The sequence below is a fragment of the Naumovozyma dairenensis genome, chromosome 4 (genome assembly GCF_000227115.2).
Source record: "Naumovozyma dairenensis CBS 421 chromosome 4, complete genome".
NCBI lineage: Eukaryota > Fungi > Ascomycota > Saccharomycetes > Saccharomycetales > Saccharomycetaceae > Naumovozyma > Naumovozyma dairenensis.
In genome coordinates this window covers 270,606-297,711 of record NC_016482.1, presented here as the reverse complement: position 1 = coordinate 297,711, position 27,106 = coordinate 270,606, and the positions used below count along the sequence as shown (strand labels likewise).

The window sequence follows — 27,106 nt, the reverse complement described above, 5'->3', positions numbered from 1 at the left end:
AAAGGAATGGGCAGTATCAATATTTTTTTTTTACATTTCTATTTATGAGGCCACCTAGAAAGTATTCCTGTTAGAGCTTAAATCTTGAAGAGATTATAAGCAGGGGAGCGCCGCATAGTGTATTATCTTAATCTAAGGGCCTAAAACTTAAACGTCTCTGGCTGCAATCTATAGAAAAGTGTCAGAAGATTGAATCATCTTTTCTATAAATTAATAGACTATCTTAAATTCTTTGGAAGATAATTGATCTTTTCCTGGAAGGGGCGACCATTCCCAATGAGGCATCGAAAATGATTCATCTTCAATAGACTCTGCGTAAGGTTGCAATGTTTTCAATCAGACTATTGGCCACAATCTATAACAGCCCTCGTATTTGTCTAAAATGCTAGCAAATAGTCAGAACTTCTGACTCAAAACTTTTTTACTGGAAAGAACGGACCTTCTGCAGGCTCTGGCAGAGTATGTTTGGGGAAGCATATAGACGTCATTACGGATAGCGGCGCCATACTATGTTTTTTCGCGGTCTCCGTTACGTACTTACCGCTTCGGAACTAAAAAAAGAATATATATAACGTTACATCGTTGTCGGCTATAATTCCGTGTCTGGGTGTCTGTTATTAAGTAAAACCAGTACTGTGAGAAATAGTATTTTGCTTCAGATACATGTACTCTCTTTTGAAAGCGTTCCCACCAAGAACACGTGTCAGGTCAATTTCCTTGGTCCCGCCAAGAAAAATAAGGATGAATGCAATGCTACCAGATATCCTAGAATCACGAAGACCAAAGGAGTCCCCAGAATTTGATCATTCGACCTTGTCAAATTATAAATCCTATCAAGTCCATCACACAAGGTTGGAATTACAGATACTATTCGATGAGTGTATTGTTAAAGGTAGAGTGATTTATAATTTATCTGCCCGCGGAGTAGATTTTCACGAGATCGCGCTCGATTCCTCATTTTTAAACATAGAATCTATCCAACTTAACAATGAAACGATCGAAAATTTCGAGGTATTACCAAGAATTGAGCCATTAGGTTCAAAGATAACCATCAAACCACCAACGATTCCAAAGGAACCATTTGAGTTAGGCTTAACATTTACAACTACAGATAGATGCACAGCACTCCAATGGTTAACAAAAAAACAGACGTCTGGTATGCCCTATGTATTCTCTCAATTAGAGGCAATACATGCCAGAAGTTTGTTCCCATGCTTTGATACACCTTCAGTTAAGTCTCCCTTTTCTGCAAGTATTACATCTCCTTTACCTGTTGTGTTTTCTGGTATATCTACTGGGAGCAAAAATAATATCTATTGTTTTGAACAGAAAGTTCCAATACCAGCCTATTTAGTAGGGATTGCCTCCGGTGACCTAGCAAGTGCTGCAATTGGACCTCGTTCTACTGTATATACAGAACCATTCCGTTTGGAAGAAGCAAAGTGGGAATTCTCCGATGATGTCGAGAAATTCATTCAAGCCGCTGAAAATATTATTTTCGACTATGAATGGGGTACTTATGATATATTGATCAACGTGAACTCCTATCCGTATGGTGGGATGGAATCTCCAAATATGACTTTCGCTACGCCAACGTTAATTGCACACGATAAATCAAATATTGATGTGATTGCGCACGAGTTAGCCCATTCTTGGTCCGGGAATTTGGTCACAAACTGCTCCTGGAACCATTTTTGGCTAAATGAAGGTTGGACGGTCTATTTAGAAAGGAGAATTGTAGCTGCTATCCATGGAGAATCCACTAGACATTTCAGTGCATTAATTGGCTGGAACGATCTAGAAAATTCAATTCATGCGATGAGAAATCCAAATAGATTTTCAACTCTGGTCCAAAATTTAAATGATGGCACAGATCCAGATGAAGCCTTTTCCTCTGTTCCCTATGAAAAGGGGTTCAATTTATTGTTTTTTTTGGAAAACTTATTGGGGGGTACCAAAGAGTTTGATCCTTTTATTAAGCACTATTTTAAGAAATTTTCTTACAAATCTTTAGATACGTTTCAATTTTTGGATACACTGTTCGAGTTTTTCACGGATAAAAGGGAATTGTTAGAAAATGTGGATTGGGAAACATGGCTATTTAAGCCAGGTATGCCACCTAAACCTCAATTTGATACCACTCTGGCAAATACTGTGTATGCACTCGCTAAAAAATGGTTACATAACGCATCTGAATTTAATTCGGTAGAAGAATTTGAGTCTGCATTTTCTTCAGAGGATATTAAGGGATTCAATTCCAATCAAATAGTTTTGTTTTTAGAAGTCTTGGTTCAAAAGGAATTTTTAGGACATAACGCCCCAGGAGGGTATGACTGGGCTAATTATCCTTTGGCGTCCAGTTCATTACTGAGTATTTATAGTGAAAAAATTGCTCAGTCACAAAATGCGGAAATCATTTTCAAGACATTTAAGTTTGAAATCCTTTGTGCATTAAACATTTACTACGAAAAATTAGCTGCTTGGTTAGGTACTGTTGGAAGAATGAAGTTTGTCCGCCCAGGTTATAGATTATTGGACAGTGTTGATCACAAATTAGCTGTTGATACATTCCACAAATTTAAGGATAGTTACCATCCTATCTGCAAGATGTTGGTGAGCCAAGATTTAAATATGGTTGAGAAAATGTAGTTAGCTAACTAAAATGAAGTAGGTTCTTGGGATGTTTATTTATATACTATAGGTACTGTAACGAATATATTTATTTTAAATAGATAATAGCTTGCTGAATTTATAAGTTAGTGAAGGCTTTCAACTATAAATAGAAGAAAGAAAAAGGGTCCAACATCTGTCCCACTCAAGTAGTTTGATAGTACTCTAGCCCCAAATCCGAGGGGTCTTATTGTTTTATCGATTCTATGGATTAGTATAAGTATAAGGTTATTTTTAACTATGATGTACAGGTTCTTATCTGGACCTTGCGACTGATAACCATCTGGTCTATACAATGTCCGGCTTGTTACCTACTTGTTAAGACTTTATTCAAAGTGCTTATGACAGAACGAAGAACAATTTGAGTCCACGAAAAAAAACACGAATAGTTGGCGCATTAAAAAAAATAGCGAGACCATGGACAAGACACCAAAAAACGAAAGAGTAACATTTAACACGTTTGCTTTTTTATTACATACATAGAAATCAATACTTACTTAATCGAATATATCGTCTTTACTAGATCATTAAAGCACTGACAAACAAAGATGAATCAATTAGGCAGATTTGCTGTATGTATATTATTACAGAATCGTTTTCTTTTTCCTTCATTCATCGATGTTATATACTAACATATTTTTGTTTATTAATGGAAATGAACAAATTGATCGATAGCAAGTCTCACGTCTGGCTGAGGATTTTTCAGTCGAGAACATGAAAAATCAGTTCCAATCTTTACAAACCAAATTATCCACCCTGCGTTCTCCACAAGAATTTTTCAATGTTAAGAACATGTCGAAACCACAAAATGTTGGTGATTTACAAAATAGGGTGTCTTTCAACTTGAATCATTACTCAAGTAACTATGCCCTAATTATTGGTCTACTAAGTATCTACACTCTGTTGACCAATTTATTATTACTATTTGTTATTATTCTAGTTTTTTTTGGTATTGCAGGGATTAATAGATTAAGGGGACAAGACTTGGTTACTCCACTTGGTACATTTAAGACCTCACAATTGTATACTGCCCTTTTGTGTCTAGCGCTTCCATTGGGATTCCTCGCATCTCCAATATCCACAATGTTGTGGTTAATCGGTGCTTCCGCTGTGACTGTTTTTGGACATGCAGCTTTAATGGAAAAACCTGTTGAGAGTGTTTTCGATGAGGAAACAGTTTGATTTGGTATTTAACTTATTTTCATTTGTACAACTACACAATCTATATAAAGAGAACTAAAAAGAATAATTGAACAGGCACGGTTTTTTTAGCTAGTACCAAATTGACGAAAGTATAGAAATTAATCTCTAGAAGATTAGGTAACAGGTTCATAGAGAAAAGCACATTGGACATCGCAGAAAACCATTAGCTTGGGTGAAATCTGTTATCTAAGCTGGTGCAGACTGTCCTATTAGCCGTACTTGTTCCCCATAGGATCATATACCATTAGTGGACAATTGGGTGTTATTTTTCACAAGTACTTGGGAAAGGCTGCTCAATAAGTGAAATAGTTATATCATTTCGTCGAGTAAGCTTGTAAAATTTTTTCATGAACAATAAAGAACGGAGCTGAACAGTCTATCTTAGAATTTATATTAAAACGATTGATGTCACTTTGAGTGGTACCTTTCAACTATGGCTCTCTTCCCTTTGCCAGAACTCCAACAACCTTACACCACAAAGGGTTAGATATCTTTAGCAAGTGTTACGTACTTTCCCTGCCGACCCGGGAATCGCGATTAGGGTTACCTCGGGGATCCTTCTAGAAATGTTTACTTAGCACCACAATGGTATTGCACCACTCGAGTGAGAAAGCAATTTAACAACATTTGGTGAGTCGTGTAATCGTTAAACAGCGGTGAAACTTCCACTATGAAGGGCAGGAGGATGTTTTGGGTTTCAAGATTTTGATTAAGAAACGAAAAATTTGTGAGAACGTACTCGGTGGCTACCGCTAATTCAAAAGTTTCAAATTAAAACAGTCAATGAAAGAATATTAAAGAAAAATCGGAAGGAGAACGAATCTTGAGACTATCTTGAAATAATGTACAAAAGTGCTTTGCCAAATTTTCTTAATGAATACAGAAGATGGCTTTGACAGAATTGAATCTAGTATTTGTTGAGCCAGGTTGCCTACATTAACAGAGTTATTGGGAACAATATGGGACAACATCGAGTGTAGCGAGTGTCAATTTTAATATTATTCCTTAGTCTCTTTTATCTAATACAAAATATATACTATTATACAATACTAACTATAAGTGATAGTTCTAAGTATTAATGATGAACAAACACTTTTATATTAATCTCTTCTGGAGGCGAGTTGGGCCATGAGTAAGAGGGACTTGGTGGTGTGCGGATTTAGCTAGTCATAATGGCAGACAGTTGGCTTACATCAGATAGACCATTAGGCATGGTCTAACGGATAGATCCAGTAGAAATATTCTTATAGGTTGAAGTAATGAAACCACTACATATAACTATATACAAGATATGAGATTCTTTTCTAAAATATATAATGTACGCCATAATCTTTTTGACAATGCGGCAAGAATACATTAGCTCTCGAAGCATCATTGCGTCAGGTAGGTTTTAGATGAAAAATGTTAAAAAAAAAAATTAAACACCTGTACATAACATATTAATATCTCCAATATTTTTTATATTTTCGGAAAAAATCAGGAACTATACATTAAAATATACTATATATTCCGTGAAAGTTGTTAGAAATATTTACCCGGTTATATATTTCGAAAATAAAGCAAAATGTAATGTTGTGTTAGACCATGCTTAATGGTCCGTCTGGTGTAAGCCAACGGTCTGCCATTATGTCTGTCTAAATCCGTACACCACCAAGTCCATCTTACTCATGTTAGACCATGCTTAATGGTCCGTCTGGTGTAAGCCAACGGTCTGCCATTATGTCTGTCTAAATCCGTACACCACCAAGTCCATCTTACTCATGCCGCATCTCGCCTCGAGAAAAGATGAAGATAAAAGTGTTTATACATTACAAACACTTATAACTAACACTTATAGTTAGTATTGTATAATAGTATATATTATGTATTAGATAGAAGAAACTAAGGAATAATATTTACATTGACTCTCTCTATACTCAATGAAAGATCTTGGTCCTATTAATAAGTTCCTAGGAACCAATTGTTCTCAAGATAAAGATGGGAACATTACGTTGAAGATGACTGATTACATCACGAAAGCAACCGATGCCATGGATAATGAAAGTAAAAAACCAACTTACAATCCCATGTCAGGGGGTAAAGATTACTTCGATATTACATCTCCACCGGTTCAATCTATTAAAGCATACCAAAGCATCATTGGCCAATTATTGTTCATTGCTAATGCAGGCCGCCCAGACGTTGCCTTTCCGGTATCCTTCTTATCAAGATTCTTAAAAGATCCAAGAGAAGTACATATGGATGCTGCTACTAGGATCATGCGGTACTTATATACAACTAGAGAGTATGGTATCAAATATAGGTCAAAATCGAAGAGGCAGCTGACTGTGTACACAGATGCCTCACAAGGTGCTGCATGGGACATGCCATTTTCCACAAGTGGTTATGCTACTTTCCTAGCTGGTGGTGCTATAACATGGTGTTCAAGAAGAATTAGATCCACAATATGCTTATCTTCCACTGAGGCTGAATACATAGCTGCAAGTGAAGCGGTATTAGAAACAATGTGGTTATATAACCTCTTAGAACATATGGGATACCCACTCTCAGAGAACCTATTGATGATAGATAATGAGCCTGCTATCAAACTAGCATCACATCCCATTCTGCACTCTAGGACAAAACATATTAAGTTAAGATATCACAAGATTAGAGAAGCTGTTGACGACGGCATCGTCAAAATTGAATATGTTAACACCTTGGACCAAGTTGCTGATATATTAACAAAAGCTTTACCCCAGAAACAGTTTAACTACCTACGTGATAAGCTAGTTTCCATGTGTTGAAGTCATCCATAATACCGCATGGCTTAAGGGGGTATGTTAGACCATGCTTAATGGTCCGTCTGGTGTAAGCCAACGGTCTGCCATTATGTCTGTCTAAATCCGTACACCACCAAGTCCATCTTACTCATGCCGCATCTCGCCTCGAGAAAAGATGAAGATAAAAGTGTTTATACATTACAAACACTTATAACTAACACTTATAGTTAGTATTGTATAATAGTATATATTATGTATTAGATAGAAGAAACTAAGGAATAATATTTACATTGACTCTCTCTATACTCGATGTCTTCCCCTATTGTTCCCAATACGTCTGTTGATGTAGGCAACCTGGCTCAACATGTTGATGCCTGGTTTTTGGATGGAAGATGTTTTCATCGTTACGCCTTCGGGTTTATATAAAAAACGAAAGTTGTCAGTTCATCCAAGTTCTTAAATTAATCTTTCCTATAACTACCATTTTTTGTATATTATGTTGAACATAATGCACTAAACCCTAACATAAATACTATAGAACTCTTCAGAAGGGTAACATTGATGAGATGTTGAAGTATATAAATGGCAGTATGTTTCATCCAAAGTCAAAGATGTATAATTATCCTTTCCATAATTTTATTTACTTCGTATAATATTTAATATAATTAATCAAAATACTTTATAAAACAGTGACTACTGAACTCTCAATGTTTGATTCAACTATTAACATTCATACCAGCAATTATTTAATTCTAAAATTCCTTACACCTCATCTAGCTGTGGGACTTACAACTACGTTTTCAAAACAAATTTGCTAAATTGTGATGTTATGTTGGGAAATGGTATGCGGGTGAGACGCTGAGAGTTCAGTAGTTTATTGAAGCTGATTGCCTAATGAAAAGGCGTATTAGAAACACTATGGGAAGACAATCCAGTATAGAGAAAGTCAATTTTAATATTATGCCTTAGTTTCTTTTAGTCTACTACATAATATATCCAATTATCTAATACTAACTATAAGTGTTAGGTCTTGACGAAAGTTCGATATATTGAACATATTGCACTGGATCCTAACGTTAAATAACAAAGGACTCTTCAGAGGGTGGTAAAGATGTGATGTAAAGGTATATAAAGGGCAGTATATTTCACTTAAATTTTAAGTTGTTTAATTGTCTTTTCCATATTATATAACCAAACAAAATTCCTATAAAACGTTGACACTTAATTCTGGTTTAACTATTAATATGTATATCTTATATCAACATACCATTCTAACTATAACTGTTAGTTATTAGTATTCATGATGAACAAACGCTTTTATACTCATCACTTTGCGAGGTTAAGAGCGCCATGAGTAAGATAAAAGGCGGTGGTGTACGGAGTTTCAACAGTCATAATGGTAGACCGTTAGCATACACCAGATGGACAATTAACCATGGTCTAACAACTAACGTTCTTGATCTTGTTGAAACAAGAAATAATTAAGAGTTAGTACTGTACCTACTGACTAGTTGTAGGAATAAAATATCAAATATTTACATTTGCTATTTTGAAACTATCCGAAGAAACACGAAAGCTAGTGAAACTCGTCAAACAAGAAAAATAAGAATAATAAATTACTTTAAGGTACACTATATATATTGTGTTATATTTATATATGGTTATAGAACCATATAAAAATAAAGTAAGCAATAACGAGTTCAACTAATAGTCTATTTAAACTAGGTCTGTTCCATTCAATGTTTTACAATATATTAATAACCTACATCAACAGATCTTGCATTGGTTATTAAGAAATCTTACAGGAGTTCCGAGCAACAAACATGTCCCGGTAGTCAAGGTCCTCATATCCTATCTGACTGTAAAGAGGTAAAAGCAAAACTGCCAAGTGGTCGTGTGTTTCAGAAATATGGCAAGTTGGGTTCATCTGTTTCTTCTAACCCCTCTAGATATCCCCGCAAAGGGAGAAAAGAAAATTTTCTTGGTTAACCATTGCTAAATTGATGATGATGCAGGAACTCATCACGAATATCAAGTTACTCTACAGGCTGAACAGTCATTAGTATCCACTTCTCCTCCTAGCATGTATTTCATCTGCTTCTTGAGTCTTTGATGCTGGTTGTACATCCCGCATGTGTAATGACCGGGAGGTATTTTCTCCGCTCAAACTTTGTGAGCCTGGTGCTGTGTAGGGCACATGTGGTAATATTCCTATCTTAGGAGTTGGTACAACTTCCTTTGATGAGTTTACCATGGACACCGTCTGTTATGTTCCAGACCTTCCACAAAATCTAACTTGTGTTAGACAATCTACAACCAAGTCTAATCAAAAAATTGTTTTTGACACCAACTCGTAATTGTGTACTGGCAAAACTTTCCTTCCATCTCTATAGTCTTGTCCCAACTATACTCGTTACTATAATGGCAGATTGCGGTGCAACAAAACTGACCAGCGTAGCACTATTGAAGCGGTACCACTAACTGGGAAAGGAACTAATCTGCTATTGCCAACTCCCATCAATCTTCTACATTCTGCAATCCAATGGCACACAAGACTTAGTCATCCGCGTAGTAGGTTATAATTTATTAGCCAGCTTTCTGGATCCCACACCTTAGGTCTACAGAAATAAGTGTATGTCCTACATGTTCGATTGGAAAACGTCAAATCCCAAAAGGACATCTCTCTAATACAGAATATATAGCTTCGTTACAATTGTTACGAGCAGCAGAGCTGCGCGGTGTCTTTAGGTATAGCGAGTCTTTATCCAACATACACTTTCTTACCATTCATTATGCCAGTTCTCATTACCATAAGGTTATTTACTTGAAGAGTATGTCCGAACTCCTGGTAAAATTCTCGATCGTATCGTTGTATAAAAAGTTTCTTTCATACAAAAGACGTTTTCAAAGTGGGTGCTGTCCGGACCGATAATACAGGTGTAGCGTGTAATTTCGTTAATGATGTTTGTTGGCAGCGGTGCCCCCAAGTTTGTAGTCTGAAGCTGTTCCGTGGGCCACCTACTTGATTACCCGTACTCCAGCAGTGACAAGAGGCACTCCATTCCCTATTGTCCCCGGTATGCTATTTCTGAGGAAGATTTTGATCTTGGTCACTTCCCTACATTCGATTGCTGCGTTCACGTCACCTTGCCTCCAGTTTCATTGTAATGGTAAACCGGCTTCTATAATCAATATGGCCGGGTATCATTAAACTTGTAGAGGTTACCGGATCTTTCATCTTTCATCTGGTAAAATATTTGTCAGTTCTCGAGTTTGTTTTCATGAAGAGACCTTCCCTATTGCAAAGACTAAGGCAGTAAAATGTCCCACGCTATACGGTGCCATTGATGGAAGGCCTCATTATTCCTCTTCTGGTGCCTCGATAGCTGCTCCTAAAAGCATGGCATTAATACTCTCTCGTGTTGATAGTCCTTATGACATCGCTTCTCCAATCACTAATCCTGACGTCAGCGCTGATCCCAACTCTCATGAGAAAGAGCTTCCTCCAGCTTCACTGATAGCTAACTATAAAGAATCTGACTTAAATTCCGATGCTTGCCAATAGTTGTCACCCATAGGGCTCCTCATTTCCAGCTAATCCCATTGCAGATCTGGACTATGTTTTGCATACCAAACCATTCGCCCAGCTATGCGATCAAGTTACAAAATCTTATCACAGTGCTTGTAGCGAGCCCTGCTAGCACAAAATGCGTACAAAGATGTTTATTCATTATAAACCTAAACCCTTTTAGGCTAGTACTTACAGTTAGTATTGTACAAAAGTAAATCTTATACATTAGCTATATTAATACTACCCAGTGAAGTTGTCAGGTGAAATTATCATGCCGTGTAAAGATATGGAACTATAAATAACAATTTCGAAGTAAAATGCAAAGATTCTATAAATTAATGAAAGGTATGAATATATAAATAGATAAATAAATAACTAAGTAAAAAATGGAAAAATCAACCATGAACAATATATGTGAGCTAACATTACGTTACAGAAAAAAAATGAAAGCAAGCAGAGACAACAGCTTCATCCGAGCAAGCTTAACACCAATAGCTTTGTTTTGATAAACTGAACTAGTAACTAGAGTAGTCCGTATGTTTGTCGTGGATAAGGTACTAGAGAATATAGTCGCTTGAGAAAAATTAGAACCGGATTTTATAGCTAACTTTACAGAACTTGTTGATTTAAGAGGCAGGGTTGAAGTAAGTGATGAGAACTTTGGGCTCCGCTGAGTTAATGATGTCTGCCCATTAAAGTATTCTGAGGAGAAAGATTGTAACTGAAATGGAGATTGCGAGGAAGTAATATAAGGGGCAGTTGAGTTCTGTGCCGCAATATATGTACTTGAAATGTGCAATGAGCCGGATGCAGATGGAACTGTGGATGGATCAGATGTCACAGGATCGCTAGAAGTTAAAATATGTAATGAGCTGGATGCAGATGGATGCGTGGATGGATCAGATGTCACATAATGGCTAGATGTTAAACCATGTAATGAGCTGGATGCAGATGGAACTGTGGATGGATCAGATGTCACAGGACTGCCAGAGGTTGAAGTTTGCAATGAGCCGGATGCAGATGGAACTGTAGATGGATCAGATGTCACAGGACCGCCAGAGGTTGAAGTTTGCAATGAGCTGGATGCAGATGGAGCTGTGGATGGATCAGATGTCACAGGATCACTAGATGTTAAACCATGTAATGAGCTGGATGCAGATGGAACTGTGGATGGATCAGATGTCACAGGACTGCCAGAGGTTGAAGTTTGCAATGAGCTGGATGCAGATGGAGCTGTGGATGGAGCAGATGTCACAGGATCGCTAGAAGTTAAAATATGTAATGAGCTGGATGCAGATGGAACTGTGGATGGATCAGATGTCACATAATGGCTAGATGTTAAACCATGTAATGAGCTGGATGCAGTTGAGATTGAAGTAATATGGTCAATGAATGTTGAAGCAGCTGAGGAGTATAAACTGGTTGACAATATAGTTGATATTAGAGTTGAAGTTTGGGTGTTGGTAGGAATTGGCCATATGTTCGATGGCATGCCCGAAGTTGGATCTGATCCTGGATCTGAAACTGGCATTGAAGTTTGCGGGGTAACAGTACCAAGAAAAGTGGAGAAGTATGAGGTCACAATCGAAGATACATCAATAGTCGGGCTAATGTTACTAGAAGTAAGACTTGTCAGTTCCGATGGGATAACGGGAGGGAAGAACCTGGCACTTTTCCCACAGTTGTCACTACAATGCATACTCCAATAGAATCCTGGAAAATCAGTCTGTGAATTCATCTGATTGTCATAGTTGGTGCACCCTGTTGATAGATCGAACGTCGTAGTGCCCCATTTCCATGAGTCTTGGTATTTACTTGCATCACCTTGTAGATATTCATATTGAATTTGAAAATCTGGTAGCCAGATATTGCATCCGTCTTTTTTGGCCCCGCCATAAACTTGAAACGTGACTGTATAATTTGTAGGATTATCAATTAGAAAAGTATTTTCGTTTTTACCATACAACTGGATTGTGCTTTTAGGGCCTTGAACGCCTATTACTTTCAAAGAATAAAGATATTTCAAGTCAATTTGTTCTTCACCTGTTACTTGAATAGTAATTTCATAGAGGTTATCTCCCAACCACTCGACGTATAGTATATCTAAATAATATTTCAGGAGGTTGGTGGTAGTCGCATGCCACCCGAAATTTAAATCTGGGCATCCATTCGTTACTGTTCGGCACGTTGAGCTTTCTCTTTCCCATAATGATTTTTCCGAATCTTTAATATATGACGAAAAAACGTAGGTAGCCTTTATTACAAAGAGAAGAAATGAAATAAGCATGTTTGTGATTTTGAAAGCACTTCGTCGCTTAGATTAATTTCGATAAGCATCGGCAAATCAAAGCATAAGTGCGTACAACAATACCATAAGTTGACTGATTTATATAATGAACAGGCCTGATATCAAATGATGTCTTTCTTTTCGATTTCCCCTTCGAGTAATATCATATCAACCATATATTCGGAATTTTACGTTCTTTGAAAAGCATAGATCAGAATTAAAGAATCTTACTACATAGGTACGTACATGATGTAGGATGATCAGGAAGAAGAACTGGCTAGCCAGTGCCTAACTTTAGGATAAGGTGAAGTACTTTCCTGATTGTTCCCTTTTTCTACGCACGTACTGTACATTTTCGTCTTTATTGATGAGCAATTCTTTAACCTCACTTCGAAGGATGCTAACATTCCCTTTTACAGATCGTAGAACTTTTTATGTATGAGTAGCAATTGGAGTGTCATTAAAACAGCTTTGACACTCCTCTTGTTATATATCTTCCCCACCAGGATGTGCAGCTAAGTATGTACGTATGTATAGTGTACATAAGCATTAGAAAAGTAAATGTTGATCAGTTTTCTCTTTATGCATCGCCGAGAATGTTAAACATATAGAATAATGGTACATCTGGGAGGTTCCCCGAACGTTGCGCGGTTTTCCAAGAGAAAAATACATTGTTCGTATACCAATTAAACGAAATAGACGGTTTCGCTTCCCTACAGAGAATACTCCTCTCCGAATATTTCTAAAAGACCCTGAGGATCATTGCTGTTTTCGGGTATAATGCTTTCAAAATTGTCCATAGAAGGTGTTCATTTCCAAGCCGACATTCAGACTAAATAACTCTTCAGAAAGTCTTGCACGTACTTATATATCGAAGCCGATTACACTAGCTTCCAAGTGCAGACCTCCCTCACCCTCTCCCCTCAGCATGTGTGATTAAACACCGAAGCTTGGTCAAAAGGAGAATATAGTCCCTGAAGAAAGGGATCGATCAAATAAAACCGGGAAATTTTTTTTCCGTGGAATGATAACTTTCAAGTTGAGGGTATCGAATTAAACGAAAAGAATGTTAAGTACTCTATAAAATTTTAAGATCTCAACGTCAAAATCTACTTCTAGTTAAACTTCCGCGGGTATGTACACTGAGTTAATATTTGAGTTGCACATGGGGTAAAATTCAAACACTCATATGAAAAGGGACCGGCGATAAGTTCCAAAAAAGCATCATTGTTATTAGAATAATACAAAAAATTCCACAAGAAACTTGCATCAATAAATAAATGCGAAAAAATGTACTGTATGCATTTTGATTGACGTTGCTATCATAATCCAACAGTCGGTATGGTACAGTACACTCTGTATTATTAGTAACATGACATATTGCTACATTGCTAACATAATGAGGCAGAAGGTGTTTGGTATACCGTACCATGTCTGTTAGACTTTGAATTCTGAAGGACCATTTTATGTAACCATTTCTACAGTAGTTACTTCACCATAAAAGAACAATATTTTATGTGGCACTATTTCAATATGAAGTGATGAGAGAGAAATGAAGAAAATTTGAGTAATGCATAGACATTGAAGATCAAAGAGAATCCAATTCACGGAGAGAAATACGTAGCAATTTCCAAAAAAAAAAATTTACCTATGCTTCCATGACGGAGAATGTGAATTCCAAATGCTTCCTGACTAAAAAAATTTGTAAAATCCCCCTATAACCCTAAACCTGATGCTACGACGTCCTCCGGTTTGAGAAATCCCCCCTCGCGGGCTCCTCCTCTGCTCAATTAAATCTCGGTCGAAATAAAAAAATAACAAAGCAATAAGAAAATGCAAAGAAAAAACAATGAGGTTTTGTGAAATAAATAATGGTGACAAATTATCACACCTACCTAACACATTGTCAGCGACGAAGGTATGGACTCACCCACAGCTAGTAACATAGTCAGTAGACCTATAGGATGGTTTGGTATTTGTGAGCTGAATACTGAACAGGGAGACGTGGTCAGTCACTCTGGGTTGGAACTTTACCCTAACCGGGAAGTAGTGCGGGTAACATACCACAGCTTTATCGTCGATAAATTTAATCAGGCCTGCTGAGCTCCATTGTTTGACTTCTAGCAACTAACTTTACCCAAGACCAAGCCTTCCAACAGGTATCCCCTTTAGGTAATTATCATCTAATAAGATATATGACTCTTGTGTAATTGAAGAACATACCTAATAGTTACATTAACCCTATCTTAGAACTACCTTAGTTATAGGCTAAAATAAAACGCTATCACTCGTAGAGGCAGGTTTTTGTTATTTATGTACTATTTGCATTAGAAACTTTAAAAGAAGGTATGTATTTAAAAAGTAACAAACCGTTATATGTAATTTACTTCTTATTGATAGTCCAAGGTTATCTATCAACACGTTCAGGTATAATATATACAAGTCTAGTTTTATAGGTTTGAGTATAACTAGTATTCAGCGTCCCCTGATCAAGTATAACGAGGACGATAATAACGCGTATTATCCGCTTGTGCGACACTGGCCTTACCCGCATTTGTGACACACGAAGTCTGACGGCCTTTTCAAGAACTACTAATGATCAACTTTGCAACCGAAACTACTTCAGAGAAAGTTATTGCTCAGAGATAGCGTTTCATGTTAATATTGTTATAGTATAAGTGTAAGTTTCCATTGTGGATTAAGGTTTGTGCTAAGTATGAATGCGTAATAAAAGTAATTTAATAACCAAGTTTTAACACATGAAAAAGAGCTAAGTTCCTTAAAAGTAAATAAATATGTATATATAGATAAAAGAATAATATAAAAATAATAACAGGAGAAGCAGGAATTACTCCTAGAGTTATTGGTCTCTTTAAATACATATCGGTGGTGGAATAGGTAAAATTAGATCATAATTTTATCATTCACAAATGAAATGGTTGTTTAATGCGTCGCATTGCACCGGTAGTTCTTAGCGTTCTTTTCATATTCGGTAAGCTGCTCGTGTCATTACACAAAACGTTCTACCAAATTCGCTATTTAGAAATATTTACCGTAGGATATTAATACTGCCTTTAGCGAAAATATTATTCTGGTACCAGGTTTAAGATTTTTCTTTTCGTTTAGTCCTTATTCTTCGGTCTTTGACATTTTTATTTACAAGTGAATGATATCCACTACTAGGAACTGGAAATAACCCACGATGTTAGAATGGAAAAAGGTGTTCATTCATTGAATGTCATAAATAAAATAAAGTGCAAACCATGTTGTATTGAGGGCTCCGATCAGTGCTGTTTCAGTGGTGAGATACTAAAGTTAAATGCTTAATATAAGGACTTGCAGTGGAAGCGACTTGTTAAATATGCGAGTATCTGATTAGTTCAATTATCGTTACTCTTCTATCCTATTTAGTATATAATTATAAACATATATAATTATTAAGGACATAGTATTGGGATCTTATTAAGATCATCTTACTCGATATTTATACGTTTCTAAAACATGTTTATCATCGAGGATTCTGGTATACAATTCTGTCGATCAGTTTGTTTTATTTGTTGGAACGATACTTGTAGTAAGTGTTACTATCAATATCCTATGGTAAATGTGTAGATATCAAGTTTGGTACAATGTCCTCTAATACGACGCGAAATGATTACCGAACCTGGTAAATGCTGGAATGATATTTTTAATAAGGTACTATTAATATCCTATGGTGAGGGTACAGATATCAAGTTTGGTACAACGTCTTCTACAAAGACACGAACTAATAATCACCAAAAATGGTAAAGACGCGTAAGACTACAGGCATCGACGCGACACGATACTTGAATTATCGTGGCTGCCAGCGTTAAGTTACATTTTCGTGTTTCTGTTTCATCATCAAGAAAGGTAATAACTCGAAGTTTCAATTTGTTGGAAATAAGACATAACTGTCCTTTGGATCAGTTAAATTGGGAGAAATATGTGTTGCAATGTTACTAACACTTTTTCAAGGTATAACCAGTCGTCCTCTTTTAGCATTTGCCAAAGAGTACTATACATAACGTATACATATATCTATATATCTCTTATATATTTTATTTTCTCGATGATATCTCATCGTGAAAATTTTCCTTTCTCTTGTCGCCTCGGCATATCTACCGTACATTACGACAATATTGTGTGTCTGTAAATCAATGTCCTTTTAGCAAATCGACATATATGTACCATATATTCCAATACAATTCCTATTTTTTCTGATATTATTTTTTATACTTATATATTTTTTTCTTAATTATTTTTTAAGAAAGACGAACCTTTTTACACACATTATATGGAAAATTAACTCTTACTATATTTCATAATAAACATAATCAATTTTTAGGATGGAAAGCTACAACTACAATATCAGAGAAAAAATGAGAATTGATGCTTCCGAGCGTTATTCTACTTCATTAGTTATTTCCTCAATGGGTAATTTCGTATATTGTAATTGAGTGTGCATCATGGTTCAAGTTAGTTCGTGTTTCCTATTCAAGTCTGTCATTCTTTATAGGGTGCGACACTCGTATACCGAGAAGTAATGGTTGTTGACATCCGGTTATTAATATCAAATAGCGGTGTAGTATTATCGGATAGCGGGTTAATCGAGTTTTGAGCTAGAGTAGTAATTTCACAATACGAAAAACCATTAGAACAAGACTCCATGGCCAAGCTGGTTAAGGCGTGCGACTGTTAATCGCAAGATCGTGAGTTCAATCCTCACTGGGGTCGTTTTTTTTCTTGAAATACTACGAAGTGAATTACAGAGTAAATTTCTTCGTCGTTATATACTTTATCCTATTGGATTAGAATTAAGCTTCAATGATGTGTTTATGCTACAGTAGAGCCAGGAGGTTCTCTCTGTTCTTGTACCAGGGTGTTCTCAGCGTGAACTTGAAGGGTTTATTCTTTGCTCAATGAGTAATTAATACTGATAAATTTGATCCCATAGGTGTATATGCCATTACGTAATTAGGTGTTGAAGGAAAGTCTTCCTAGTCTTCTATCGTTTCATTGTATCCAGTTACATATTCCACACTACAGTTTTAGGGGTTGGTCGACGTTGCATATATTCATTCACACAAATCAAAAAAAAAACTTTCCTCACTCGGGTTTTAACCGCTGGTTTCTTGATTAATATATACTGTCTAAAAAATGTACATCTAAGTTTACGTATTTTCTTTATATATTTGATTGAAGAAGGTCACTGCACTTTTTTTTCTTTTCAAATATGTAAAACTTTTTCGTTGTCTGGTAAGGGGAAAGGGTGCGCCAGAATATATGAGTTCTGTTTATTCGCCAAACCGGCATATGCATTATACCAAGCTATGAATGCAACAATCACTCCCAAGATACCACCTGCTCTTGTAACTCGAGACTCCCCAGAGAATTCACCGATTGATAATAAAAGGAACGTAACTCCTAAAAGAAAAAATAATGCGAAAAACATTACGGTTGACTTCATTGTACATACACTTAATCCAAATGTGAAAATACACCAACCCAAGAGGTAAAATCCAAGAGCATTTCCTAGTTCAGATTCTTTATCCGTATAAGCATCTAGGATACCAAACCAAGGGATATAAATAGAACCAAAACTTAGCCAGAATCCACCATAGGAGCACAGTGCAGTTGCACCAAAAGTGTTTTCTAAGGCTACTTCCCAGATGCCTGCAATAATTTGGACTACACCTCCATAAAACATCGCTAGGCCGACCACCACATTTGGTGTGGTTATACCTTGTGCCTTTGAATTAAACATCGACAAAACGAATGTGGTCAATGCGAAGGCAGACAAACCTAATGGTGCAGGATTAGCAAACCTATGGACAGAAGTTGGTGCCAAACCTGGATTCAATGTACCACCGAATGCTTCTGTTAGTTGTTCCCTTAGGAATTTCTGACGTCCAATATAAATATATTCATTATTAGCACCTCCTGTATATATCTTACAAAGTGACTCTTGAGAGGGATTACGGGGACCACTATCGTCATTATCAGTCAATCCGTATGGATGGTAGTTCTCACCTTTGTCAGCATCATGGTTACTCACATGGTTTTCAAATGCTGTATATCCACTACTTTCTTCTTGTATGGACATTATGAGTTTAAAGTTAAAGTATTATGTCGCGAATGATTTTTTAATTTTTTTATTGAATTCGTAAAACTGAAATAGTAATCCTTTAAGGGTAAGAGATCAAATAAATGGTTTCTTTATTTAAGTACATGTTTATTATTTCTTGCGAACAACTTCTGTATATAATAGAGCGCTTGTTACAAGAAATAAGTGCCTTGCAATCTAAACTGTTTTTATCTACGTGCATATTGCAATTGTTGTTTTGATTGTTTACCTGAATTCTCGTTGTATGGGGGGGTTTCCCATATTTTGATTGCTGCGATTGGCTCCTCGACGCAATTCATAATACTTCGATGCTAAAAAGTATATTTATCCCCTGACCGGGATGCTTTAGCCGTACATCGTTCCTTTTGCCGTCCTTTGTTTGTCGGTCCGAGAAGTCGCATATTCCGGAAGTTCCTTCGGAGTTATCCTCCGATATGAAACCATTTGAAGTCTAATTTAGAAAAGGTTTAATAGCTTTACTAATCATAAAATCGATATTAAAAATTATTCCTTGAAATGTGTCTCTTAAGAGTGTATTTGTTAACCGTTGGTTAAAAGAAAAACTACTGTACTCCCTCTGGTTTTCTAATTTTGAGCCTTGTTTGATATTGTAAGGATTTCAAACCAACGTACGTTTAAATGTTCATATTGTAGAACATACAAAATGAAAGATTATATAACAAAAGTAAGATTCACACTACTTCTAGGGTAAATAATGCTTTAATTGTCGAAAGTATAGTCATTTATGGAGGCGATAGTACCTACAACCATAGTAAGGCTGTTCGCTTCAGTAAAAAAACTCTGCATACTTGAAGCAATACTGATAGTGACTTGTTTTTAGAAGTAATTGAGCAAGGGAGGAAAATGTAGTGTGGTTCCGTTTCTGGTAAGAACCAAGGAACATAAAATAAACAAGTTCCTTGCGTAGTTCATTTTGACTGTGCTGCTTTAATAAATGATAGCATTTTTAAGAATATTAGTTTATTCTCTTATTTCCACCAATCAAGAGGTAACCTACAAAGACATCTTCTGGGAATGATATGTGTTAAAAAAATGTAGTGGCAGCCTTTTTCGGCCACTTATTAACTTCGTACGTACTATGTTTATTTTGCCTTGCGTATCAGTATTCCATTGGACAAAAAAAAAAAGTTCATTATAAATTCCATTAATACATAATATAATTATCGACATGATTTGAAAGATACTGTAATAAATGTTTGGCAATTATTTTATAGTGCGAAAACATATATCGGTGCCTCGTTTTCTCTTCTATGATTTCAACTCCTAACGGACAGCTATAATAATCTAACCTTCGTTCATAGGCGCCTCCATCATGTAAGGTTCATTCAATAACTTATCGAACGCATCCCATGATTTGACAAAATATACACTAGTAGTTGCGCTCTTATCAACAACTTTAATGTATTCTCTGTCCACATTCATAAATGATTCGACAACGGAAGCTGAAGCACCAAGAACGTCCCTACTAATAGTTAAATATTTTTTTAATTCATGTAGAGGATTAATTAATATAGCACCATTTACAGAAGGATGTAATAAAGGTAAGATATCCGTTTCACTATCTCCGATATACCAAACTCTGGTATTCTTGGATAATAGGTCAAGATCGTTTGATCTACTAAGTAATATAGTGTCTAATATGTTTGCTTTATCACATCCAGTCATTAACTCTTTGGAGAAAATTCCTGTATATTCACTACCAGATGAAAGTAGATGATCGCAAAAAATATGAGATGGATCAATATTAGCATATCGTAGGATACTATATATAAATTCTTTAGACCAGTTCACAGAGACAATATAGAAATTTTCTGGTTTAACATTAGAGGAAATAAAATTCATGAAGCCTGGTCTTATTAAAGGGTCCTCTTCATTTAATAAATTCGAAGCGTACTCCTGAACCTGGTGATGGGTAATCCCTTTGAATAAGTTATACTCTTCTATTTCACTGATACTTTTCAGTTCAACAAATTTACTATCCGACTGGTAAACAAATTCGGCGTTGAATGCTGAACGAAAACCATGGTTCCTGGAGACATCCAAAAATGGTAGAAGAGGTAATTTCCTATTTTGTATGCAATTTGCGTTTTCTTTCTTATACTCCACGCAGGCGTCCATGTACTTATCTTTGAAATATGACCAAGGTGGAGACAGACCTTGTTTGACCTTGTAAGGTAGAGATGCAACCAGCGAGGTGGTATCCCTCGTGGTAATAGTTTCGTCGAAGTCTGATATTATGATATCGTTTCTCATTGTAATGTTCGAAGGTATTTATGGTGTATACCAATATATTCCTGAATGCACACCTGAATCAACGTGTGATCTTGAAAATTGTCTATAATTCCATGTCCAGACTATCTTTATAAGAAAGCCACTCAGATGTCATCTCCTCTTTTCGAAGTGTTCGAAGTCTGACTAACCAAACTCCACCAGAGTATTCTTCAGAAAACCGTCCACGTTGAATAGATTCTCCGTGTGTTTTGTCTGTGTCGCCTATTGTTGTCACCTCGGAGGAAAACTTCGAAGAAAAAGTTGTGGCACGAAAATTTTGACAAAACTGAAAAATGAAAAGTTTCACGATGAGCTAAGTGACTTTATAGAACATTGTACCTATGTGTAGCATTATACTATTTGAATTATCTTACCAGAAAACTACGTCTACATATTCACTAGCCTCCTTGAAACACTGTATTAAGAGACTCTACCGCAAATATATTTACTTTAAATGTCTTCTAATCATATCCCGGCTTGGAGAAAAATTGCCATTAAAAAGAAGTTGGAAAATAAAGATGGTGCTGTGTTGAATGATGATCCTTTGAACGTCACAACTCATTTAGCAACAGGATCTTTGACAAGAAAGGAAAAGAAAAGAATAATAAAGGGAGAATCATCCGTATCCGTCGACAGGAATAAAGTTTCAAAACTTAAAAAAAGTGGTAAAAGAGAGAAATTGCCAAAAGATCAAAGAATAACTAAAAAAAGCAAAGTCCTTAAGGATCAGTTACGCTATTTAATAGAATTTTATAAAAGTAGAGTGGAAAATACGTTGCCAAAAGAACTGTATGCTTTAGAAAATGTAAAGCTTAACTTCCCCGGGAACGATGAAGATGATAAAATAGACCCAGCAAGTGGTGTTATTGAAATATGGAAGTTTTCTAAACAGAAACAAAACTGGCTTATTAAACATTTCTTTAATATGGAAGAAATACCTTCTGAATATGATCCTTTGTTAATTAGTTATTTCAAAGATTTACCTGGAAAAAGCAAAGATGATCTTTCCGAAAAATGTCTAGGTCAAATCAAAAGTTGGAATGAATACGTCGAGAAAGAAGAAGCCAAAATGTCTGCAATTGTGAACGGAGATGAGAATAAGGAAGGCACAAATGACGAAGGGAATGATGACGAGGCAAGTAAAGAAGATGAAATAAAAGAAAAGAAACCTGAAGATATATCAAAGATTGAGATAGAAGTAGTACCAAATAAAGAGGCTACGATAAGAAGTCATTTACTATTAAAGCAATGGTTTATTAACGAGGAAGACCTAACAAAGATTATACTTAAGAACTTGCCAATATGAAAGAAATTATATAAATGATAGCTCATCTATATATAATGTAACATAATATTAAATCAATTAATGTATATATGTCTATAGGCCCTATATTCACCTTATGCTCTAGACTTTAGAGTCTGAAGATGTTAATTTCATGGCGTGGATTTTGAAGTTGTTGAAAAAATAGTCGATGAAGACGAATTCTCATTTTTTTGTATTACGACAACCTAACTTTTATATGAAAACTACGGCCTTGAAAATTTATTGACGATTTAGCTCGAAGAATCGCTGGAATTGAAAATCTGGAGTAGGATTATAGCCGTGACTATTTACCTTAACGTTTCCAAAGACCCTCAATATGGACTTCGATACTAATTCTAGTTTTGGGACTGAAACGCTGACGACATTTCTTAATAACTTCGACGATTTGAATTTGATATCAGAAAACTACACGGAATTTCTCCTTCCATACTTTGAGGCAATATCGAAAGATAACAAACTACGGAGATTGGCAAAGAAAAAATGCAAGAATTACTTTGAACGTTGGGTTTCAACTAACGATAAAGAAATATCGACTAGATATCAAGAATTTTGGTTCATATTGAACGGAACTTTTTATGAATTGGAAGGCAATCTCTTTCATAATTTAATCATCAACGAGGTAGATATCAAAGAATACGAAAACGTTCTTAATAATCAGGCAAAGAAGGAATTCGAACCAGATACTGGTAAACCATTACCAAATCCTTTAAATAATTTGATTCTAGAAGAAGTAGAAGTTACTGATTATGTTGACGCCTCCTGAGGCTCGAAAATTAGAATAAAAATGCAATTGCGATCTTCTAGCTACAAAATACTCACGAGAACGTATAAAGCACTATGAAACCCATTTTCGTTTCTTAGCACTGTTTGAGTTATACTTCATTTGTGTAAAGTCGTGCAAGCCCAAAAAATAATAAAGCACCATGAAGCTACTGCTTAAGTCGATAGTGTTATTATCGATTTGTACTGGATCATCTTTATTTTTAATATAAGTGGTATTTATTTGTCTTACCAAGTCCTGAGGTATTTCATATCATATCATCCAGGAAAAATATATTATATTGTTATTGCAAGCTATATAGATATTGACCTCAATAAAGTAGTAGCTTAACAATAAAATAATAAACTATTATTATCGAATCTCTTTTCCTCCTTCGAGGTAATTAACTATGGGAGACGACAACGAACCCAGAATGGAGAAAGCGGAAAGAATAAAGTAACCTTATGACGGTAATAGCTATCATAAACATATTTTATATTCTTTGCTCTCCGTATTTAAACGATAGATATAGAACACAGGTTTGAAAATTTTGATTTGCTACTTCGCTAATGTCATAACCATTCCTATACTGCTATATTATGGCATTTCAAGACCTATAGTCTTTTTGATTACGTTAAAAACTAAGTAACAAAATGTCTAAAATCAGTGCTTACTAATTCTGCTCTATTTTGCTATAATCACGACTCTCTACTGTCTTTGAAAACTATTCCGTAAGCGCAGCATATCCCACGCCTAAGAACTTACAACCATTATTTGAGGACATTGCTCATAAAACTACAAATGCTAGGATTGCTACTGATAGTAAATATGTTGCCGCTATAACTCGACGTATTGAAATGGATAATAAGGAAATTTCGAACCCAATATTTTGGGGCTAGGGATTCTAGGTTGAGTTATTAGTTACATGAACCCCATTTAAAAGTCCGTTAATTACAAATAGAATCCAATAACGATACTATTATATTATACAATAAAAGGTTCAGGTATCAATTTCTGCACAATGACTTTTGAGAGATCACGGTGAGGTTTACCAAATAAAGAAATAAGAAATTGTTTTTGTACAGACACGACAAGATCTGCGAATGCATAAACAAGGCACATTCCCTAAATCAATCGATGAGGACAATATGTGACCTTCTGCTGTTTATGTCCACAGAAAGATAAATAAAACTAATACCTCGAAGGCGCCTTGTTTACTGTTCATGCTCTTTTTTGTTAGCTAAATTTTAGTTTGCAAATATTTTACTTTATTTTCATTTTTTTATACAACTGAAACAAATTAAATTTATTATAGGACGAACTACATCTTTCATTATTAACTTATATTGTATTATACTAATTCAGGATGGATTCACTAACCCATAACACAGGAATTGTTGGAGATGTCTATTTCGAGCGCAGTTATATAACTGTTTACTATATTCACAGAGCACGAAGGATTATTACATTCTTATTATATATTACTAAGATTACACTCTAGTTTAAGGGCTATTGTCAATTATGATAAGATACAGACGTCAAAATAATACATAAAAACAATATACTTCACCCATAATAAATTTTTATACCCACAAGAAAGAAAAGCTATATAATATACTGCAGATGGGCCAACAACTTGTGAATATAGAAGGCGCGACACTGAGGACAAACCAGTAAGCCTCGAGGCTCAATTATAGGGAAACGTATATATTAGGGTATACTTATAATTGAGGACAATTAGCTGAACTTCGGTGTTTTGTAACGTGTATTATAGTCATTACACAAATGTTTTAAACTGATCATGCAACCGGCTATAAAAAAATGTAAAATATGGGTTGGATACTTGATTTGAATCTTAATTTCTTAAAGCAGAGAGAAGAATATAACACTATTACGAATGTACGATTCGGGTTGCTCTCCTTATAAAGTACAAATAACAACTATTAAAGAGAAATAACAATAAAAGAAATAACAATAAAATAAAGGTTACTAGGATCTTACTTCCATTAGCTCCTAATTAGTTTCTCAACATAATTATGGCGTAAAATAATGTTAATAAAGTAATAACTTTTTAAGTCAAACAAATTCTAGAAGTTCATCTAATATCACGTTGAAGTCATGCATTCATAAAAACAAAACTGATAATCACAAACACTGCTCTCAAAGTCCTTTCGACTAGATGATCTGCAGGACACTCTAAATACTTGTAGGTATGATTAGGAAAGACTAATCCAGAACGCCTGGGTAAACACTCAGCAAAACCATACAACTTAACCGACCCAATACATAACTATTGTACGCATGGCCGGCCGAAACCATAGACGTGGCTGCAATCAAAAAACAATCTTAATAATAATAAGATAACACTTGCATGGCATTCGACTTAGTTCAACAAAAGATATTCAATTATAATTCAATAAACGTTATACAGCTACAAACATGTGCGGTGCATAATGTAGTTCGAGTCATTACTTCGCACTTCATAACTTCGTAATAATTTTGACTGACAGTAATTATTCACTTAATAATACAATAACATATACTTCTGTGTGACAGTTGTAATTGACACCAATACTTGGTAACAAAAATCGGATATCCTAAAAAAAATTTGGTATTGTGAAATCACTACTTTAGGTCAAACTCGATTAACCCGCTATCCGATATCAATAACCGGATTTCCCCTACCATTGCATCTCGGTATACGAGTGCCGCATCCGATATAGAATAACTAACTTGAAACATGAACTAACTTGAACTAACTTGAAACATGAACTAACTTGAAACATGATGCACACCCAATCACAATACATGAAATTACCCATTGAAGAAGAATAACGATAATTGAATTAAGCAGATACTCGCATACTTAAGAAGTCGCTTCCACTGCAAGTCTTATATTAAGTATTTAACTTTAGTATCTCGCCACTGAAACCGCACTGATCCGAGCCCTCAATACAACATTTGGTAGCGCTTTGGTTCTGTTTAACTCTGTTTCCGCTACTTTCATCTTCTAAGATCGCTAATATTATCTTCCGTTTGGAACGCTACTTCTCATCACTAATTCAACTTTCTCACGATGACTGTTATCGACGCTAATTTATGTATGATGCCAATGACAGCCTTAGATAAGTTCACTTTCACTGGCCCCACTGTTTGAAGGGTAATGCCCCGCCACTTTTCTGGTCTCCAGGATATTATGACATTACCTACAATGAAGCCTTAGAATATGCGTATGAAACTACTGCAATTGGTGAACGTTTCATTAACGGCCAACACACTAATTACGTTGATGCTGATGGTGACATTACGATGGCACCTGTCCTTTCTCCTACTTACGGTTATTCGGTCTCCGCTGTTTACCCTCGCGGTAACTCTTTCCCCAACAGGAATAGAAGCAACGGTCGCTATAACAACAGCTACGACAAGGCGCACACCAGACCTCGCACTGATGCTAACTACCCAAAGTCTAACAACTCTAATCCAAGATATCAACCTTCTGGTGAAATCTCGAGAAACGAATGCATTCAGAGACACTTATGTTTCAGATGCAAGAGAGGTGGTCACTCGGCTAGAGATTGTCGTGCCCCTCAGGCGAGCAATCCCTAAATCCCAACGCCCCACCGTCCATAATCCGGTTACATTATGTCCACCTACAAAAAATATTACGGTCCACAATCCCGTTACATTGTGTCCAATAGTCCAAACTGCTAATCCAAAAATAGGTTCCACACTCACCAAAACACTAAATTGTAATGGAGAACCCTGCAAGGTACTGTTCGATACCGGGTCTCCGACGTCATTGATAAGAACTGACGTTGCCAAAAAATTAAAGTTAAAATTAGCCGCTGCACCACCCTTTGAATTCAGAGGAATGGTGTCTGCTGAAAAGGCCGCTACGAAGGAAGCCGCAAAGGTAAATATAGCCGCAGGAAACACCGCTATAAAATTGGCTGCTTATGTCACAGATGCAATGCCTCATGATATTATCGTTGGTAATCCAGTCATCGATGAATACAAGGACGTGATCTATAATCTCCGCTCCGATACAGATTTAGAGTCACTAATATGTCCCGACTATGAACTTAATGCTAT

At 35.9% G+C, this 27,106-nt stretch overlaps 8 protein-coding genes and 1 non-coding gene across 9 annotated transcripts; 6 read left to right on the top strand and 3 right to left on the bottom strand.

Moving 5' to 3' along the window:
* Positions 1–663: 663 nt before the first annotated feature.
* LAP2 (bifunctional aminopeptidase/epoxide hydrolase) lies at positions 664–2,649 on the top strand (the record flags this gene model as incomplete). Its single annotated transcript, XM_003669633.1, has 1 exon — positions 664–2,649. The coding sequence occupies one exon, from the start codon at positions 664–666 to the stop codon at positions 2,647–2,649; it is 1,986 nt and encodes a 661-aa protein (XP_003669681.1).
* Positions 2,650–3,218: 569 nt separating this feature from the next.
* YIP3 (Yip3p) lies at positions 3,219–3,852 on the top strand (the record flags this gene model as incomplete). Its single annotated transcript, XM_003669632.1, has 2 exons — positions 3,219–3,242; positions 3,346–3,852. The coding sequence occupies 2 exons, from the start codon at positions 3,219–3,221 to the stop codon at positions 3,850–3,852; spliced, it is 531 nt and encodes a 176-aa protein (XP_003669680.1).
* A 1,940-nt stretch (positions 3,853–5,792) lies between these two features.
* Positions 5,793–6,659, top strand: NDAI0D01220 (uncharacterized protein; the record flags this gene model as incomplete). Its single annotated transcript, XM_003669631.1, has 1 exon — positions 5,793–6,659. The coding sequence occupies one exon, from the start codon at positions 5,793–5,795 to the stop codon at positions 6,657–6,659; it is 867 nt and encodes a 288-aa protein (XP_003669679.1).
* A 3,977-nt stretch (positions 6,660–10,636) lies between these two features.
* On the bottom strand, positions 10,637–12,493 carry NDAI0D01215 (uncharacterized protein; the record flags this gene model as incomplete). The annotated part of the gene is made up of 1 exon (XM_003669630.1): positions 10,637–12,493. The coding sequence occupies one exon, from the start codon at positions 12,491–12,493 to the stop codon at positions 10,637–10,639; it is 1,857 nt and encodes a 618-aa protein (XP_003669678.1).
* A 4,681-nt stretch (positions 12,494–17,174) lies between these two features.
* Positions 17,175–17,248, top strand: NDAI0Dtrna3N. Its single transcript has one exon. It is a non-coding gene; the product is annotated as a tRNA-Asn (tRNA).
* Positions 17,249–17,741: 493 nt separating this feature from the next.
* Positions 17,742–18,617, bottom strand: NDAI0D01210 (acetate uptake transporter family protein; the record flags this gene model as incomplete). The annotated part of the gene is made up of 1 exon (XM_003669629.1): positions 17,742–18,617. The coding sequence occupies one exon, from the start codon at positions 18,615–18,617 to the stop codon at positions 17,742–17,744; it is 876 nt and encodes a 291-aa protein (XP_003669677.1).
* A 1,326-nt stretch (positions 18,618–19,943) lies between these two features.
* Positions 19,944–20,912, bottom strand: CTO1 (Cto1p; the record flags this gene model as incomplete). Its single annotated transcript, XM_003669628.1, has 1 exon — positions 19,944–20,912. One exon carries the CDS (start codon positions 20,910–20,912, stop codon positions 19,944–19,946), a length of 969 nt encoding a protein of 322 aa, XP_003669676.1.
* A 472-nt stretch (positions 20,913–21,384) lies between these two features.
* RBP95 (RNA-binding ribosome assembly factor RBP95) lies at positions 21,385–22,236 on the top strand (the record flags this gene model as incomplete). Its single annotated transcript, XM_003669627.1, has 1 exon — positions 21,385–22,236. One exon carries the CDS (start codon positions 21,385–21,387, stop codon positions 22,234–22,236), a length of 852 nt encoding a protein of 283 aa, XP_003669675.1.
* A 334-nt stretch (positions 22,237–22,570) lies between these two features.
* Positions 22,571–23,017, top strand: SWM2 (Swm2p; the record flags this gene model as incomplete). The annotated part of the gene is made up of 1 exon (XM_003669626.1): positions 22,571–23,017. The coding sequence occupies one exon, from the start codon at positions 22,571–22,573 to the stop codon at positions 23,015–23,017; it is 447 nt and encodes a 148-aa protein (XP_003669674.1).
* Between the last annotated feature and the right edge of the window lie 4,089 nt (positions 23,018–27,106).